Source organism: Halichoerus grypus, chromosome 2 (genome assembly GCF_964656455.1).
Source record: "Halichoerus grypus chromosome 2, mHalGry1.hap1.1, whole genome shotgun sequence".
In the NCBI taxonomy this organism is placed as follows: domain Eukaryota; kingdom Metazoa; phylum Chordata; class Mammalia; order Carnivora; family Phocidae; genus Halichoerus; species Halichoerus grypus.
Window position 1 is genome coordinate 155,616,464 of NC_135713.1, and position 17,163 is coordinate 155,633,626.

General features: G+C 43.9%; 2 protein-coding genes across 8 annotated transcripts in view; one reads left to right on the top strand and one right to left on the bottom strand.

Moving 5' to 3' along the window:
• Positions 1–12,825, top strand: part of DNAH9 (dynein axonemal heavy chain 9) — a 338,319-nt gene extending 325,494 nt beyond the window's left edge. The window contains 2 exon segments of the mRNA XM_078066359.1: positions 4,932–5,321; positions 12,598–12,825. Of these exon segments, the coding sequence (XP_077922485.1) occupies positions 4,932–5,321; positions 12,598–12,825 (618 nt within the window).
• Positions 12,826–15,188: 2,363 nt separating this feature from the next.
• Positions 15,189–17,163, bottom strand: part of ZNF18 (zinc finger protein 18) — a 28,223-nt gene continuing 26,248 nt past the window's right edge. For all 7 annotated transcript variants that reach the window (XM_036106920.2, XM_078067929.1, XM_036106917.2 and 4 more), the window contains one exon: positions 15,189–16,456. In XM_036106920.2, coding sequence (XP_035962813.1) covers positions 15,678–16,456 — 779 coding nt within the window. In that variant the 3' untranslated portion in view covers positions 15,189–15,677. The remainder of the gene's footprint in view (positions 16,457–17,163) is intronic.

A 17,163-nucleotide genomic window follows, 5' to 3' on the forward strand; every position in this document is an offset into this window, starting at 1 on the left:
GGGGGGGGGGGGAACAGAAATCCTCAAGCTGGGGGGGGGCGGGGCAGGAAAATAGTTCTTAGACATGACACCAAAAAAACATAAGCCATAAAATAAAAAACTGATAAACTGAACTTCATCAAAATTAAAAATCTTTGCTCTAAAAAAGACCCTTTTAAAATGAAAAGGTAAGCCATAGACTGGGTAAAAGTATTTGCATTCCCATATCTGAAAAAGGACTAATACCAAGAATATACAATTTTTTGAAACTCAACAATAAAAAAAAAAAAATTAGAAAATAAGCAAAAGATATTAAGACATTTCACCGAAGAGAGTATACAGGTGAGAAATAAATACATGAAAAGACACTCATCATCATTAGCCATTATGAAAATGCAAATTAAAATCACAAGATATCACTACACACCTATCAGAATGGCTAAAACAAAAAATAATGACAACTCCAGAATGGGAGAAGATATTTACAAATGACATGTCCGATAAAGGGTTAGTATCCAAAAATACAAAGAACTGATACAACACAACACCAAAAAAAAGAAGTAATCTAACATCTCTCATCATCAGGGAAATGCAAATTAAAACCACAATGAGAAATCACCTCACACTTGTCAGAAGGGCTAAAATCAACCACACAAGAACAAGAAACAACAGGTATTGGTGAGGATGCGGAGAAAAAGGAACCTTCTTGCACTGTTGGTGGGAATGCAGACTGGTGCAGCCACTGTGGAAAACAGTATGGAGGTTCCTCAGAAAGTTAAAAATAGAACAACCATATGATCCAGTAATTCCACTATTGGGTATTTACCCAAAGAATATAAAAACACTAATTCAAAAAGACATATGCACCCCTATGTTTACTGCAGCATTATTTACAATAGCCAAGAGATGGAAGCAGCCCAAGTATTGATCCATAGTTGAATGGATAAAGAACATGTGATTATATAAATATATATATATATAATATGTAATATGTAATTATACACACACACACAATGGAATATTACTCAGCCTTAAAAAAAGAATGAAATCTTGCCATTTGCAATAACATGGATAGATCTAGAGAGTATAATGCTAAGCAAAACAAGTCAGAGAAAGACAAATACCGTATGATTTCACTCATATGTGGAATTTAAGAAACAAAACAAATGAGCAAAGGGAAAAAAGAGACCAACCAAGAAAGAGACCCTTAACTATACAGAACACACTGATGGTCACCAGAGGAGAGAAGAGTGGGGGGGGGGCGGATAAGTGATGGGGGTTAAGAGTACACTTATCCTGTATAAGTTTCTCTTACTGCTATAATAAGTTACCCCAAGCTTAGTGGCTTTCAAGACTTTATCTTACAGTTTCAGAGCTCAGAAGTCTGAAATGGGTCTCACTTAGCTAAAGTCAAGATTTGGGCAGAGCTGTATTTATTCTGCAGGCTCCAGGGAAGAATCCACTCACTTGCCTTGCCCAGGTTCTCCCTTCCTTGAACCATGGATCCTTTCTCCATCTTTAAAGCCAGCCGCAAAGCATCTTCCAATCTATCTCTGACTCTGACCCTCCTGCCTGCCTCCAACCCCAATAATCCAGGATAAGCTCCCATCCCCATTTTAAACTCCTAACTTAATCACATCTGCAAAATCCCTTCTGCCACATGAGGTCACATCTTCACAGGTTCTAGGGATTGGGACGTGAACATATTTGGAGGGGTCATTACTCTGCCTACCACACATATCGTGGAATACTACTTACCAATGAAAAGGAATCGACTGTTTGGTACAATGAAAAGCCTGGGTGAATGTCCAGGGAATTATGCTAAGTGAAAAGCCAATCCCAGAAGGTGAAAGGTTTTATAAATTACTCCATTTATATAATACTGCTGAAATGACACATTTATAGAAGTGGAGAACTGGTCAGTCATTACTAGGGGTTATGGAAAGGGTGAGGCCAGGAGGAAAGTCAGTGTGCCTAGAAGGGGGCAACATGAGGGATGCTGTGGTGATGGAAAGGCTTATATTTTGACCGTACCAATGTCAGCATCCTGTTTGTGATATTATACTGCAGTTCTGCAAAATGTTAGCACTGCAGACACTTGGGCAAAGGGTACACAAGACCTGTCTGTATTATTTCTTGCAACTGCAAGTGTGTCTACAATTATCTCAAATAGCTTAATTTTTTTTTTTTAAGATTTATTTATTTATCTTAGAGAGCGTGGCGGGGGTGGTGGGGGTGGGCAGAGGCAGAGAGAGAATCCCAAGCAGACTCGCCACTGAGTATAGAGCCTGATGTGGGGCTCGATGCCTGGACCCTGAGATCACGACCTGAGCCGAAACCAAGAGTCGGATGCTTAACCAACTGAGCCACCCAGGCGCCCCTCAAATAGCTTAATTTAAAGAGAAAGCAATGGAAAGACTTCCCAATAAATTTTATAAGGCCAGAATCAACCTGATACCAAAACCAAAGATATTATGAGAAAAGAAAATAAGGGACAAATATTCCTCATAAACCCAAATACAGAAATCCTTAGCAAGATGTTGGTAAATGAAATCATACAAGACAAGAAAAGGATAATACATCATGGTTACATGGGGATCATCCCAGAACTACAAGGTTGGCTTTAACATTCAAAAATCAATCTATGGAGTTCACTGTATGAATGTACTACATAAGAAAACTGTATGATCATCTTCATAGATGAAAAAAAAAAGGATTCTATAAAATTTAACACGAAATCTTGATTTTAAATATCAGAAAAATAAGAAAAGGGACTTTACTCAACTAAATAAAGGACATCTAAGAAAAACCACATTTAATGGTGAAAGACAATTTTTTCCCTCTGAGTTTGGAAACAAGCAAGGATGTCCACCCTTAAGACTCTCATTCATCATAGTAAAGGTGGTCCTAGATAGTGTAATAAGGCAAGAAAAAGTTACACAGACAGGGTCTCATAAAAAAGAGGGTTTGAACTCTTTTATTTTTTTCCCTTTGCACTAAATTTAATTTTGATACTTAATGTTATTTTATTAAAGAATCAACTATTTTTAGGGAAACTTTATTAATACCTAAGTTATAAATTGCACATAATAATGAATTAGTGGGGTGGCACAGTTGGTTAAACGTCTGACCCTTGGTTTCAGCTCAGGTCATGATCTCAGGGTCGTGGGATCGAGGCCAGCCTCACTCAGTGGGGAGTCTGCTTGAGATTCTCTCTCTCCCTCTCCCTACCAAACCCCGTCTGCACGCACTCACTCTCTCTCTCTCTAAAAAATAGTAAATAAAAATCAATAATGAATTACCACGCAACTGCAGGCATGACAAAGACTGTCTCACAAGCTTGAGTATTTTTTTAAAGCATCTTTTCAGAAGGGTCCTCTGAAGTAGAGAGTCCAGTAAAGAGAACAATTTTTTGTTTCAATCCAATAATACTGTCCATGTCGGAAGACCCTTGGGGAAACCTACCCACACAGGACACCCTGAGGTGGCCTCGGAACCCTTACCCACGCTCTGCTCTGGTCAGCCCCCTCCACACAGCCGAGCAGACACAAGGAAGGACATGTTTTCTATCGCTGTAACAGAGTCCATTCACTTGAGGGGAAAACATCTGTAACTCAGGCTGTAATTCAGGCTGGCTGACCTAGCACTGGTCTGACCGGGATGTTGGCCTTTTCTTTAAAATATTAAGGTATTTATATCTGAAAATAGCCCAGCCACTCGACCCCACGTATAGAAAGTGTATATGCAATAGCTACAGTCTCTGTGAGGTTCACAAAGAAGTTATTCATCTATTTCCTATAAATCAGGGGTCAGAGGGTTAGTCTCTAGCTGTCACTTGGGACCCGAAATAAGTTCCTCTTTAAGAAAGGTGTGTTTAACTTTTTTTTTTTTTAACAGTCCCAAGAGTTAGGAGAGAGTTGAGCCTGGAATTACATGGTCCGGTCTCCTATCCCACAAGCACGGTGACTCCAGGCCACACAGAGGCCTCTGACATTTTAGCAGTCTGCACTTGGGGCAAGCCACGCGGCCTCAGTCCACATCGGCTGCTGTAATTGAACACCAGCCTGGGCGGCTTATCAACAACAGAAATGTACTTCTCACAGTCCCAGAGGCACGGGCAGATCTGGTGTCCGGGGAGGGCCCACTTCCTGGTTCACAGCCAGTCATCTTTCTACCCTGTCCTCACAAGACAGAAGGGGCGAGGGGGCTGTCTGGGGGCTCTTGTATAACAAGAGCACTAATCCCATTCATGAGGTCCCCACCTCATGACCCAATCACCTCCTAATACCATCACACTGGGGGTTAGGATTTCAACATAGAAATTTGGGTGGGTGGGGCAGGGACACAAACATTCGGTCCACAACACGAGCCTTGTTGCATACTCTAACCCCGGTGCAGAAATCGCTGTGCTAGAGCTGGGGTCTTCAGGAAATTGCTGGAGATCCTTGTCATAACCAAAGTTACAGAACCAAACTTAACAAGGGTTTTCAATGGAAGCTTTCTTTACAAATTTCACGTAGTGGCTGGAAGAGGGTTCCTTCAAGTGGACTATGTATCTAATACCTTGATTCCGGAAGAAATCCTGGACTTGGGGCCACACAGGTCTTCCAGGCTCAGGCCTCTTGTGCCTCTGAGCTGCGCACAGAAGACTGCAGGGCTGCTGCAGAGGCAAGAGGAGAACCCGAGCTTCAGGGTGGGTGGAGGGAGCAGGGAATCCAAAGGGGGTCTGAGGTCCACAGTGGACATTAACTACTGTCAGTAGATGGGTGTAGACTCTGATATCGTGGAGCAGGGAGAGTTTTAAAGTCTGCAAATCAGGTATTAGGGACGGTCCCTGTGTCACCATCTCCTGGCTGGCTGGCTGTGTGCCACTAGCCAGAGGTCCCTAAGGCCGGTTGTTTCCAGGGACTTGCTGCCCCCTCACTCTTTGCCCTCCTGCTCTTTGTCTACAGGGGGAGCTGACCATGACCAGTGACATGGAGACGTTACAGAATGCCCTGTACCTGGACACAGTGCCGGAGCCCTGGGCCAGGCGAGCCTACCCTTCCACGGCAGGCCTGGGAGTCTGGTTTTTAGACCTTCTCAACCGAATCAAAGAGTTGGAGGCCTGGCTAGGAGACTTGGCAATGCCCTCCACGGTGTGGCTGACAGGCTTCTTCAACCCCCAGTCCTTCCTGACCGCCATCATGCAGTCCACAGCCCGCAAGAACGAGTGGCCACTGGACCAGATGGCCCTGCAATGTGAAGTGACAAAGAAGAATAGGGAAGACTTCAGGAGCCCCCCTCGGGAAGGGGCCTACATCCATGGCCTCTTCATGGAAGGCGCTCGCTGGGACGCACAGGTAAGTCTTGGGGGGAGCCTCAGGGCATCCTCTGTGGGCTGATTAACTTACAAATACTGCCTCCACAGAGTGTGACCCTGAAAAGGGATGCCCTGGAATCTTCTGACCTAGGTACCCTTCCCTTGAGGCTATCAAGCCACTTCCGTGCAGCCAGGGATGGTGCAAAGAACACAGACCTTGCAGCATGGGTAGAGTGCAGTGACTAAAAGCAAGGGCTCTGGACCCCAACTGGCTGGATCTGAATCGCAGCACCACCATCTACTGCCACTGTGACCCTGGGATGTGGTTCTGGCTCTCCAAATCTGTTTCCTCAAGTGTTAAATGGGAAAAGAGAGTTGATGCCAAGATTAAATTAGTTACTATGGAGGTCCCTTGGAATAGGGCCTGCCTGGCACATAGAGAGTGCTCCAAAAGTGTTGGGAGCCAGCTATCCCTGCTACTGGGTGACCACCCCCGCCCCCCGCAGCCACTTTCCTCATTCATGAGCCCTAGGAGGGCAGGCGTCCTTTCTGCCTTTTACTTTGCCCCCATCTGCAAAGGGAGCCCAGTAGATACTATTTCACAGGACATTCTGAAAGGATTCCTCACTGAAGCCCAATAAAAATTTGAGTCACCGTGAGACTGGCTCGGATAAATGACACGAGCAAGGATGGATAACTCGAGAACAAGTTTACATTTGTTATACACATGACCCGGAAGAAGTGCTTAGTCAAATACCCTGCTTGGTAAGTGACACTTAACTGTTCCCAGCAATCAGTACAAAGTTAATGGGGAAAAACTGTTAGAAGATCTACAGTATCGTAGAAGGTCCTATAAATATACATATAGAGCTGTACTGGATTAAACAGTGTCTACCAAAATTCTACCAGAACCTCAGAATGTGCCCCTGTCTAGAAATAGGGTCTTTGCAGAGATAAGGAGTTAAGATGAGGTTATACTAGAGCGGAGCAGGCCCTAAATCCAAGGACTGGTATCCTTATAAGGCCATGCTGGAAGCACAGAAACAGATGTCCTGTGAGGACAGAGGCAGAGACTGGAGTGATACATCTATGAGCCAAGGAACGCCAAGGACTGCCAGCACCCCCAGAAGCTAGGAGAGAGGCATGGGCTAGTTTCTGCCTCCGAGCCTCCAGAAGGAACAGACCCTGCCTACACCTTGATTTAAGACTCTGGCCTTCAGCACTGTGAAAGAAGACATTTGTTTTAAGCCATCAAATTTGTAGTAACTTGTTACAGCAGCCCTATGAAACCAATCGAGGGCCTGTTAACAGAGAGGACAATGAAGCGGGACAGTGTTAATACAGCCTGAACCTTGAGAAGGAAGCTGACATCCCCCCTCCACCTGAACATTTGTCCAAGATTCCATCAGTGGGGATCACACATGGATTGTAGGTATAGGATGGCCTAGGGTGGCCAGAATTAGAATACCAAAAAACACCAAACTGAACAATTAGGGAAGAAGTTCAGACGAGCACTGGCACTGTGGGGGCTGGGGAAAGAACACGGATTCCAATCATCTACCTCCAATATTTTATTACCTTGTTTCTTCATAATAACTTCCCAAAAAGCAATACCCACCCACCAAGAACTCTGGTTCTCAGTTTCTGCCTCCAGAAAGATGTTAGCAAAATTAAGAGTAAGAACATCCAAAACTCCCCTCCTCCATAAAATCATAACACTGGCCCAAAATTGTCAGTACCAACTTTTTCACAGAACTCTAGAAATCGGGGTACCTGGGTGGCTCAGTCAGTTAAGCATCTGCCTTCAGCTCAGGTCATGATCCCAGGGTCCCGGGATCGAGCCCCACATCAGGCTCCCTGCTCAGCGCTGAGCAGGGAGCCTGCTTCTCCCTCTCCCTCTGCTGCTCCCCCTGCTTGTGCTCTCTCTCTCTCTCTCTCAAATAAATAGGTAAATAAAATCTTTTAAAAAAGAAAAAAAAAAAAGAACTCTAGAAATCAACCAAAGGTTTTCAGGAATCCAAACAGTGTTTATGTTTTTTTTAAGATTTTATTTATTTATTTGAGACAGTGAGAGAGAGCACGCACAAGCAGGGAGGAGGGTCAAAGGCAGAGGGAGAAGCAGGCTCTCCGATGAGGAGGGAGCCCGACGCAGGGCTCGATCCCAGGACACTGGGATCATGACCTGAGCCAAAGGCAGACACTTAACTGACTGAGCTGCCCAGGCGCCCCCAAAGAGTGCTTATTGAAGAAAAATGTCCAACCCTCAGTAAAAGGAGCAAGCTTTGCAGCCTTTTAACTTGCTCTGCTCCCATCCCATCCCCACCAACTCTGTGGTGGCCTTGAAACAGCAGCCTCCTAGCCACTGGAGGAGGCAAAACGGAGTTGGAGTACTTTCAAAGCCCCATTCCTAGAAAACTGTCATCATTTTCCCTACTTGTTGGTTTCCCAGAAGACCCCATTTATAAGTCTGTCTCTACTTGACCTGAGTGGGAGCTCACCCAAGGCAACAGCCTGTCTCCCCAAGGGCATGTACTGAAAACAGTCAAAGACAACTGTTTAACCTTGCAGCTTGCCTGAGGTGGTAGATAACAGTGCAAAGAATAGGCTAACCAAAAAGCTCACAAGGAGAAGCTGCAGAATGAGATGACCTCCAACATGTCACTGGAAACCCAGAAGGCCATGCCCATGTGCAGCCCTGTGCACATGCTCAAGAAAGACCTGAGAAGGCTGGAAGCTCACCTGTGGCTGCCCTCGAGGCTCTGTGAAAGCAGGAAGTGAAGGCTAAGGCACAGTGTTAAACTGCCCTGCTGAGCACTGAAGGCATGCCCAACTCATACACAGAGCCCCAGAGCAAAAACTGTGAGACTTACCAAAATCTCTGTCCTGTTCCTTGCTAACCACTAAGCTAACTGAGCAGGCCACTTCAGTAGTTGTAGTCCTATGTGACAAAGACTTTACAGAATCAGTTCAGAAAAGTCGCTAAACAAACAACAAATCCTATGGAGGGAGATCTGATCACCAGAGTTGCCACATTATATTATTTAAAATGTTCAAGTTTTCAACAAAAAATTATGAGACATGCAAAGAAACAAGAAGGGGAAAAAGCAGTCAAGAGAAATGGTCCCTGAGGGAGTTCAGAAGCGGGACATACCAGACAAAGCCTTTTAATCAGCCATTTTAAATATGTTCAGAGAACCAAAGGAAAGTATGTTAACAATGTCTCACTGAATAGAGAATACTAATAATGGGATAGAAATTACATTTCAAAAAACCAAGTAGTAACTCTAGAGCTGAAAACTATAATACCTTAAATGAAAATTCAATAGAGGGATTCAACAGAAGATTTGAGTAGGCAAGAATCACCAAACTTGGAATACGTCAATTAAGATTATCCAACCTGAGAAGCAGAAAGATAAAATGAAGACAAATGAGCAGTTTAAAAACCTGAAGAATACCATCAAGCATACAAACATCCACACAGTGGGAGTCCCAAAAGAAGAGGAGAGAGAGCCAGAGCCAGAAAGAATACCTGAAGCAATAATGACCACTTTCCAGATTTGATAAAAACATCAATCTACACATGCAAGAATCTCAACAAAATCCAAATAGGATCAACTTAGAAATCCATACCTTGAGGCACCTGGGTGGTTCAGTCAGTTAAGCCTCCGACTCTTGTTATCAGCTCAGGACTTGATCTCAGGGTCATATGTTTAAGCCCTGCATTGGGCTCCATGCTGGGTGTGGAGCCTACTTAGAAAGAAGGAGAGGAAAGGGAGAAGGAAAGGGAAAAGGAAAGTAAAGGAAAAAGAAAAAAGGAAAGGAAAAGAAAAAGGAAAGGAGAAAGGCAAGGGAAAAGGAAAAGGAAAGGAAATCCATACCTTGACATGTTATAAGATAAAGAGAGAATCTTGAAAGCAGCAAGAGAAAAGCAATTCATCACATACAAGGGGTCCTCAATGGGATGAACAGTTGATTTCTCATAAGAAACCAGGAAGGCCAGAAGACAGTAGAATGAAAGGCCAAACTGCTGAAAGAAAAAGACTGTCAGCCAACAATTCTATATCCAGTAAAACTATCTTTCAAAACTAAAGGAGAAATTAAGACATTCCCAGGTTAAAAAGAAAGAAAGAAGGGCACTTGGGTGGCTCAGTCTGTTGAGCATCCAACTCTTGATCTCAGCTCAGGTCTTGATCTCAGGGTCATGAGTTCACAATGAGAGAGAGACAGAGAGAGAGAATTTACCACTAGCAGGCCAGACCTGTAAGAAATACTTAAGGGAGTCCTTCAGGATGAAATGAATTACAAGACAGTAACTCAAGTCCACATGAAGAAATAGAATACCAGTAAAGGTAATTATATATGTAAATATAAAAGAAAGTATAAATGAATTTTTTTGTAACTTTTCTTTCCTATCTGGTTTATGTTTTTATTATTATTATGTTATGTTAATCACCATACATTACATCATTAGTTTTTGATGTAGTGTTCCATGATTTCCTATCTGATTTAAAAGACAACTGCAAGAAGCAATAACTATAAATCTGTGCTGATAAGCATAAAAGATGTAATTTGTATAATGAAAACAACACAAGGTCTTAAGCACAGGAAGGGTAAGGAATGGAACTTATCTAGGAATAGAGTTTTTGTATACTACTGAAATTAAGTTGGTATTAGCCTGAAGTAGATTTTTATACATTGATGTTAATTATAATCCCTAGGGAAACCACTAAGAAAATAATTTTTTAAAACAATAAAAGATGTATCTTTAGGTTCAAAATGAGTCTCTTGTAGATAGCATATGGATGGGTCCTGTCTTTTTATCCATATCCTGCCAAGGAAATGTTGAAAAAGAAAAACAAAGCTGGGGGCATCACGTTGCCTGATTTCAAGCTATATTACAAAGCAGTGATCACCAACACAGCATGGCACTGGCACAAAAACAGACATACAGACCAATGGAACAGAATAGAGAGCCCAGATATGGACCCTCAACTCTATGGTCAAATAATCTTCGACAAAGCAGGAAAAAATATGCAATGGAAAAAAGACAGTCTCTTCAATAAATGGTGCTGGGAAAATTGGACAGCCACGTGCAGAAGAATGAAACTCGACCATTCTCTAACACCATACACAAAGATAAACCCAAAATGGATGAAAGACCTCAATGTGAGACAGGAATCCATCAAAATCCTAGAGGAGAACAGAGGCAGTAACCTCTTTGACATCGGCCACAGCAACTTCTTTCAAGATACATCTCCAAAGGCTAGTGAAACAAAAGCAAAAATGAACTTTTGGGACTTCATCAAGATAAAAAGCTTCTGCACAGCAAAGGAAACAGTCAACAAAACAAAGAGGCAACCCACAGAATGGGAGAAGATATTTGCAAATGACACTACAGATAAAGGGCTGGTATCCAAGATCTATAAAGAACTTCTCAAACTCAACACCCAAATAACAAATAATCAAGTCAAAAAATGGGCAGAAGACATGAAAAGACACTTCTCCAAAGAAAACATACCCATGGCTAACAGACACATGAAAAAATGTTCATCATCATTTAGCCATCAGGGAAATTCAAATCAAAACCACATTGAGATACCACCTTACACCAGTTAGAATGGCAAAAATTGACAAGGCAAGAAACAACAAATGTTGGAGAGGTTGTGGAGAAAGGGGAACCCTCTTACACTGTTAGTGGGAATGCAAGTTGGTACAGCCACTTTGGAAAACAGTGTGGAGATGCCTCAAAAATTTTAAAATAGAGCTACCCTATGACCCAGCAATTGCACTCCTGGGTATTTACCACAAAGACACAGATGTAGTGAAAAGAAGGGCCATATGCACCCCAATGTTCATAGCAGCAATGTCCACAATAGCCAAACTGTGGAAAGAGCCTAGATGTCCTTCAACAGATGAATGGATAAAGAAGATGTGGTCCATATATACAATGGAATATTACTCAGCCATCAGAAAGGATGAATACCCAACTTTTACATCAACATGGATGGGACTGGAGGAGATTATGCTAAGTGAAATAAGTCAAGCAGAGAAAGTCAATTATCATATGGTTTCACTTATTTGTGGAACATAAGGAATAGCATGGAAGACATTAGGAGGAGGGGAAAAATGAAGGGGGGCGGAAATCAGAGGGAGAGATGAACCATGAGAAACTATGGACTCCGAGAAACAAACTGAGGGTTTTAGAGGTGAGGAGGGTGGGGGGATGGGTTAGCCCGGTGATAGGTATTAAGGAGGGCACATACTGCATGGAGCACTGGGTGTTACATGAAAACAATGAATCATGGATCACTACATCAAAAACTAATGATGTATTGTATGGTGACTAACATAAAATAAAATTTAAAAACCTAATAAAAACAAATAAAACAATAAAAGAATTAATAAGGGAATCAAAATGGTACACTAAAATATATCTACTGAACAGAAAAGAAGGAAGCAAAGGAGAAACTGAGGAACAAAAAAGACAGAAGACATAGAAAGCAAATAATCAAGTGGCAGATGTAAACCTTACCTTATCAGTAATTACATTAAATGTAAATAGATTAAACACTACAGTTAAAAAGCAGAGAATGGCAGAATGGATTTTTCTGATTCAACTGTACGCTGTCCACAAGCGATACACTTTTTAAAAATTTTTTATTGTTATGTTAATCACCAGACATTACATCATTAGTTTTTGATGTAGTGTTCCATGATTCATTGTTTGTGCATGACACCCAGTGCTCCATGCAGAACGTGCCCTCTTTAATAACCATCACCAGGCTAACCCATCCTCCCAACTCCCTCCCCTCTAGAACCCTCAGTTTGTTTTACAGAGTCACATGACTACAAGAGAGAACATAGCTCTGCTCAAAAAGTCAAAATGCTCTTGAGGGTGGTGAGGTCCCATATGAAACTGAACAGGACATCACCAAACTCATCTAAAGCATTTGCTGGCAGGAACTGTGTCTTACTTGTCTTTAAATCCCTAGCACCTAGCATGACGACATCTGGCAAACAGTTGCATCTGACATGCTTATGAAATGAATGGGTGAAAAAATATAAAGAGACTCAAGTTTCAAAGGGATTAATTTGTATATGGCATGTAACAACTTCTAGAACTCGCCTTCAAAAAGTGATTTAGGCTGGAAAACAGTAGAAATATGTTTTCCGCATCTCAGATGCATTCCAACGTGGGTTGCTGAGTGAACCTGAAAGGCAGCAGGCATTCCCAGGCTCTCAGCTACTAAGTCTGTGGACAGAAGGCTGGCTCTGGGTCTGATCTAAGCTGGCTCTTTTCCTGTTCTTGTCCTCAGGCTGGGATCATTACAGAGGCAAAGCTGAAGGATCTGACACCCCCCATGCCTGTGATGTTCATTAAGGCCATTCCTGCAGATAAGCAGGACTGCCGCAGCGTCTATCCTTGTCCTGTGTACAAGACTTGTCAGCGGGGACCCACCTACGTGTGGACTTTCAACCTGAAGACTAAGGAGAAGCCATCTAAGTGGGTTCTAGCTGGAGTCGCTTTGCTTCTCCAGACTTAGCTGCCTGCAGAACCACTAAGAAAACAAGGCGGGGCTGGAGGCTGCCCAGGACAAATGGGTGAGGGGAGACGGAGACGCAGAGATAAGGAATCATATGTACTCACAATTCTGTAGAATTCTTGTAGGGAACCTGGAGAGAAGGCAGAGCTGGAGGAGTCCAGACCCAGGAACTAGGGGAGAAGCATTTCAAAACACTGCACCTTTCCTAATAAAGTGATTGATTCTTCAAGTGTGTCTGGCCCCAGCTTTGAGAGCGGCAGTCATAGGTGATCCTGAAGTGACCAAGAGAAACGAACCACAAACACTTGAGCCCTGATGTTGGTGCGCGGCACCGAACTCAGTGCTCAAGCTCCCAGCTACTCTGTGGACTAGACACTTCAGTATCACCCCCGAGTCTGCATTTTGACGAGCTCACCAGGTGATACGTACGCACAGCATGGTTTGAGAAATAGTACTCTGGATTAGAGATCGCCCAACTTTTTCTGTCAAGGGCCAGACAGGCTTTGCGGGGCATTTGTCTCCACTGCAATGACTCAGTGCTGCCACTGTGGACCCAAAGTGGCCCCAGCACCTACATAAGTGGGTGTGGCTGGGCTCCAATAAAACTGTATTTGCAAAAACAGGTGGGGGGCCATATTTTGCTGATCACTGCTCTAGAGGATAAGGGAAGTATACACATGATATTTATCCTTCATTAATTCACACACGCCTTCAATTTGTCAAACACCTATGGTTCACTGAGAACACAACTGTGAATGAGGTAGGTTATTTCCTTGTATCTCTATCATCCTTCAGATCATTTAAGAGGGACACATGGAGAAACTCTTCACCTAAAGCTTTTGAACCTAACAGTTTTCTAGATTTTTCTCTGTGGAACAAATTTTCACTGGAAGCCCAAAGAGTTCCAGAGTTCTAAAGAGCTCTTATAGGGAGGCCTGTGTGCTAAGAAGAGTCCAGGAGGGCCCAGTATTCCTTCTAGAATCCTTAATCCTACATATCCTTAATGAATTATGATTTAGAACAGTGGCCCTAAATCTTGAGCAGGCATCAGAGTCCCCCTGGGGGGTTGGTTAAAACAAAGACTGCTGGGCCCCACCCTTCAGAATTTATGATTCAGTAAGTCTAACAGACTTCCGATGTTGCCAGTCCAGGGAACACACTTGCAGAACTGCTGATCTAAAACAAAATCCTGGGACGCCTGGGTGGCTCAGTCGGTTAAGCGTCTGCCTTCAGCTCAGGTTGTGATCCCAGGGTCCTGGGACGGAGCCCCGAGTCCGGCTCCCTGCTCAGCGGGGAGTCTGCTTCTCCCTCTCCCTCTGCCACTACCCCCTGCTTGTGCTCTCTCTGTCAAATAAATAAATAAGTAAATAAATATAATCCCAACACCCTACAAATCTCTGCTGTATCGAATACAAAATCAAATGCTAATTCCTCCATGATTTTCCTGCTTTCTGCCCTGTGGTTCCTGCCCCCCCAATGAGGGGCCTTACTCCTCACCTCCATGCCATAAGGGAGTTAATAAAATTCCTCTGGAATCCAGGAATTCCAACTTGAGTTTTGTCTCTCATCAACCTGTAACATACTTGCCATGGTTTGCCAACAACCTACAGTTTCCTGCCTACAGATTAATCTGTTTGCAGGAAGGCAGCTCTGCCCTCCTCAAGAGCCTCATCCTTCCTGGTCCTCAGCAACAATAAAACAAGCGCAGGCGAGAGGAGGACCAAGACGGAAGGAAGACGGAAGTCTCACTCTGAGAGCAGGACACTTGGGGCATGCGATCTGGAAGAAAGGACAAGTGTGCAGGTTAGATCTCCGTGTCACACCTCCAGACAGAACTGAAAGTAGATCAATACTACTGACTTCCTCCTAATACCTACTGACCAAATGAGATAATGAAGATCATTTTAGGGGCGCCTGGGTGGCGCAGTCGGTTAATCGTCCGACTCTTGATCTCAGCCTAGGTCTCGATCTCAGGGCCGTGAGTTCAAGCCCCACGTGGTGCTCCACGCTGGGCACGGAGCCTACTTCAGAAAAAAAAAAATCATTTTAAAGCACACAACACTTTGGAAAACTGACAGCCAGGAGAAAGAGGGGCAGGTTGCGGCAGCTGAGCAAGTGGGAGGTGAGCTCAGAAGGACACCAGGCATGACACACTTACCCGAGAGAAAGAAGGCCCAGCACTAACCCGAGTTCTCACACCTGGACACCAGGTTAGCAATTTCCTATTACTGTTCAGCTGACTGATAAACTTGGTAAGTTTGTCCATGATGATCAGGAGCTCAACCGCCATTTAGGGTCTTCTATGAGAAAATGCACTTTGAGTTACAGTTAAAACACAGTCAACACTAGAGACACAAACAAGATAGGGAGTGACGTTAAGTTTATTTAAAACGAGGGACACCTGAAGTTAATTTTTGTACCTGTGTGACAAGGAACACACGGGAGCTCCCTGGCCCTCTCCGCTGCCCCTTCTGTAACAAGAGCTCTGCTCTAGGACCCCCAACCTAAAGAGCTGACCTGAGGTCCTTCCCATGAGCAGCAACTGCCCCTCATCCAGTTAAACTCTCCCCAGACAGCACTTATAACACAGGATCTCCAAAACAAGAAATGAGCTGAAAGATGAAGACTTTTCTTTCTCCTGACACAGAAGCAAGAAAATAAACGAAGGCAAAATCCAACCCAGAGGCCACCATGTCCTCCCAGTCCAAAGCCGTGTTCAGGTAACTCTCCTCTCTCATCCATGATGATAAAAAAAGAGAGAACAGGGCTGGTCTTTAAGAGCTGCAATTTCTCCAGATGGAACGAAGTATTTTTAAAAGGACCAGAGCCAGAACTGGGCTAAGAGAGCCTGACTACTGAAAGGGCTTCTTTCCTAAATGGGATCTTTGATGTTTATCAAGGCTCGAGCTCCAGCTGAAACTCTTCCCGCAGCGGGAACACTTGTAAGGTTTCTCTCCTGTGTGAACTCTCTGATGTCGATTAAAGTTGGATCTCTGAATAAAACTTTTCTCACAGATGGGACATTTATAGGGTTTCTCTCCCGTGTGGATCTTCTCATGGTGACGCAACCCCGAGAAGTCGCTAAAGCCTTTCCCACAGTAATCACATTTACAAGGCTTCTCTCCTGTGTGGATCCTCTGATGCTTCACAAAGTCTGAACTCCGTAGAAAGGCTTTTTTGCAGGTGGGGCACTGAAAGTACGTCTCTCCGGTGTGAGTTCTTTGGTGGAAAACCAGCTGAGAATTCCTATAAAAGGTTTTCCCACACTCCCTGCAGGTGGGGAGTTTCTGGGCCATGGGGGCTCTCGGCTGCCCTTTCGGAGAGGCCTCTCTCTTCTCCTCCAGCCACAGCAGGGACAGTTCTTCCGGATGGGGATTAGCCAAATGCTGTTTCCCAGAATTCCTTCCATGGGGCGAAAGCCGGCTCGCTGGCCCCTCACCCTGAAGGTTTTCTGGAGCCTCGGGGAGACTGTCCCCTTCTCCAAAGCATCTCGGTTCATCCTCACTGACGAGGCCACCCAAGGACACCTGAGAAGGTGCCTCACCTGATGCTTGACAGGAGACATCAGAAGCTTCCTGGCCTCTACAGTTTTCCAAATTCACGTTCTCTTTGTCATTCTCCTGCCTGTCTCCTGGAAGAAGAAAGAAGATTTGAAATCATTCAATCAATGGGATGCCCTGTTTTCTAACTGGTATGAAGAAAAAAGGTTCATCATGAAACATTAATTCTTCTTGTCAAGGGAGCATCAGTGAGTGAGGAAGGATATCATCATCCAGCCCGAGCGCCTGGCACTCACTGCTGGGGTCCAGGCTAAGTGATCCAGCTCTGGGGCTGAGGAGAACGTCTGACAGCAGAGGGAGTGCACACAGGGCCCTGCCGACCGCCCCTGCCCCCGTAAATGAGCCGCATTCTTTTTTTTAAGATTTTATTTTTAAGTCATCTCCACACCCAACATGGGACTTGAACCTAAAACTCCGAGATCAAGAGTCACACGCTCCACCGACCGAGCCAGCCAGGCCACCCCGAGCAGCATGCATTTCTTAAGGCCTGGGAAAAACAAGGGTATTATATAAGGGTGTTACTTTGAAAAAGGATTCGTTTTTATCTGGTTCTACATAAAACATAAGTCTGATCGTTAAAAACAATTTGGAGAGAAAAACAGAAGAAAACCAATCCAACCTCAGTCATACTACCCAGAGGTAGCAACCATGATTATACATTTCCTTCTGGTGTTTGTTTAATCTAGACATATGTATAGTTTACATATGTGCGTGCTTTTCTTTCTTTTTTTACATAATTGATATCATACTGTATACACAGTTCCATACCTGGCTTTGT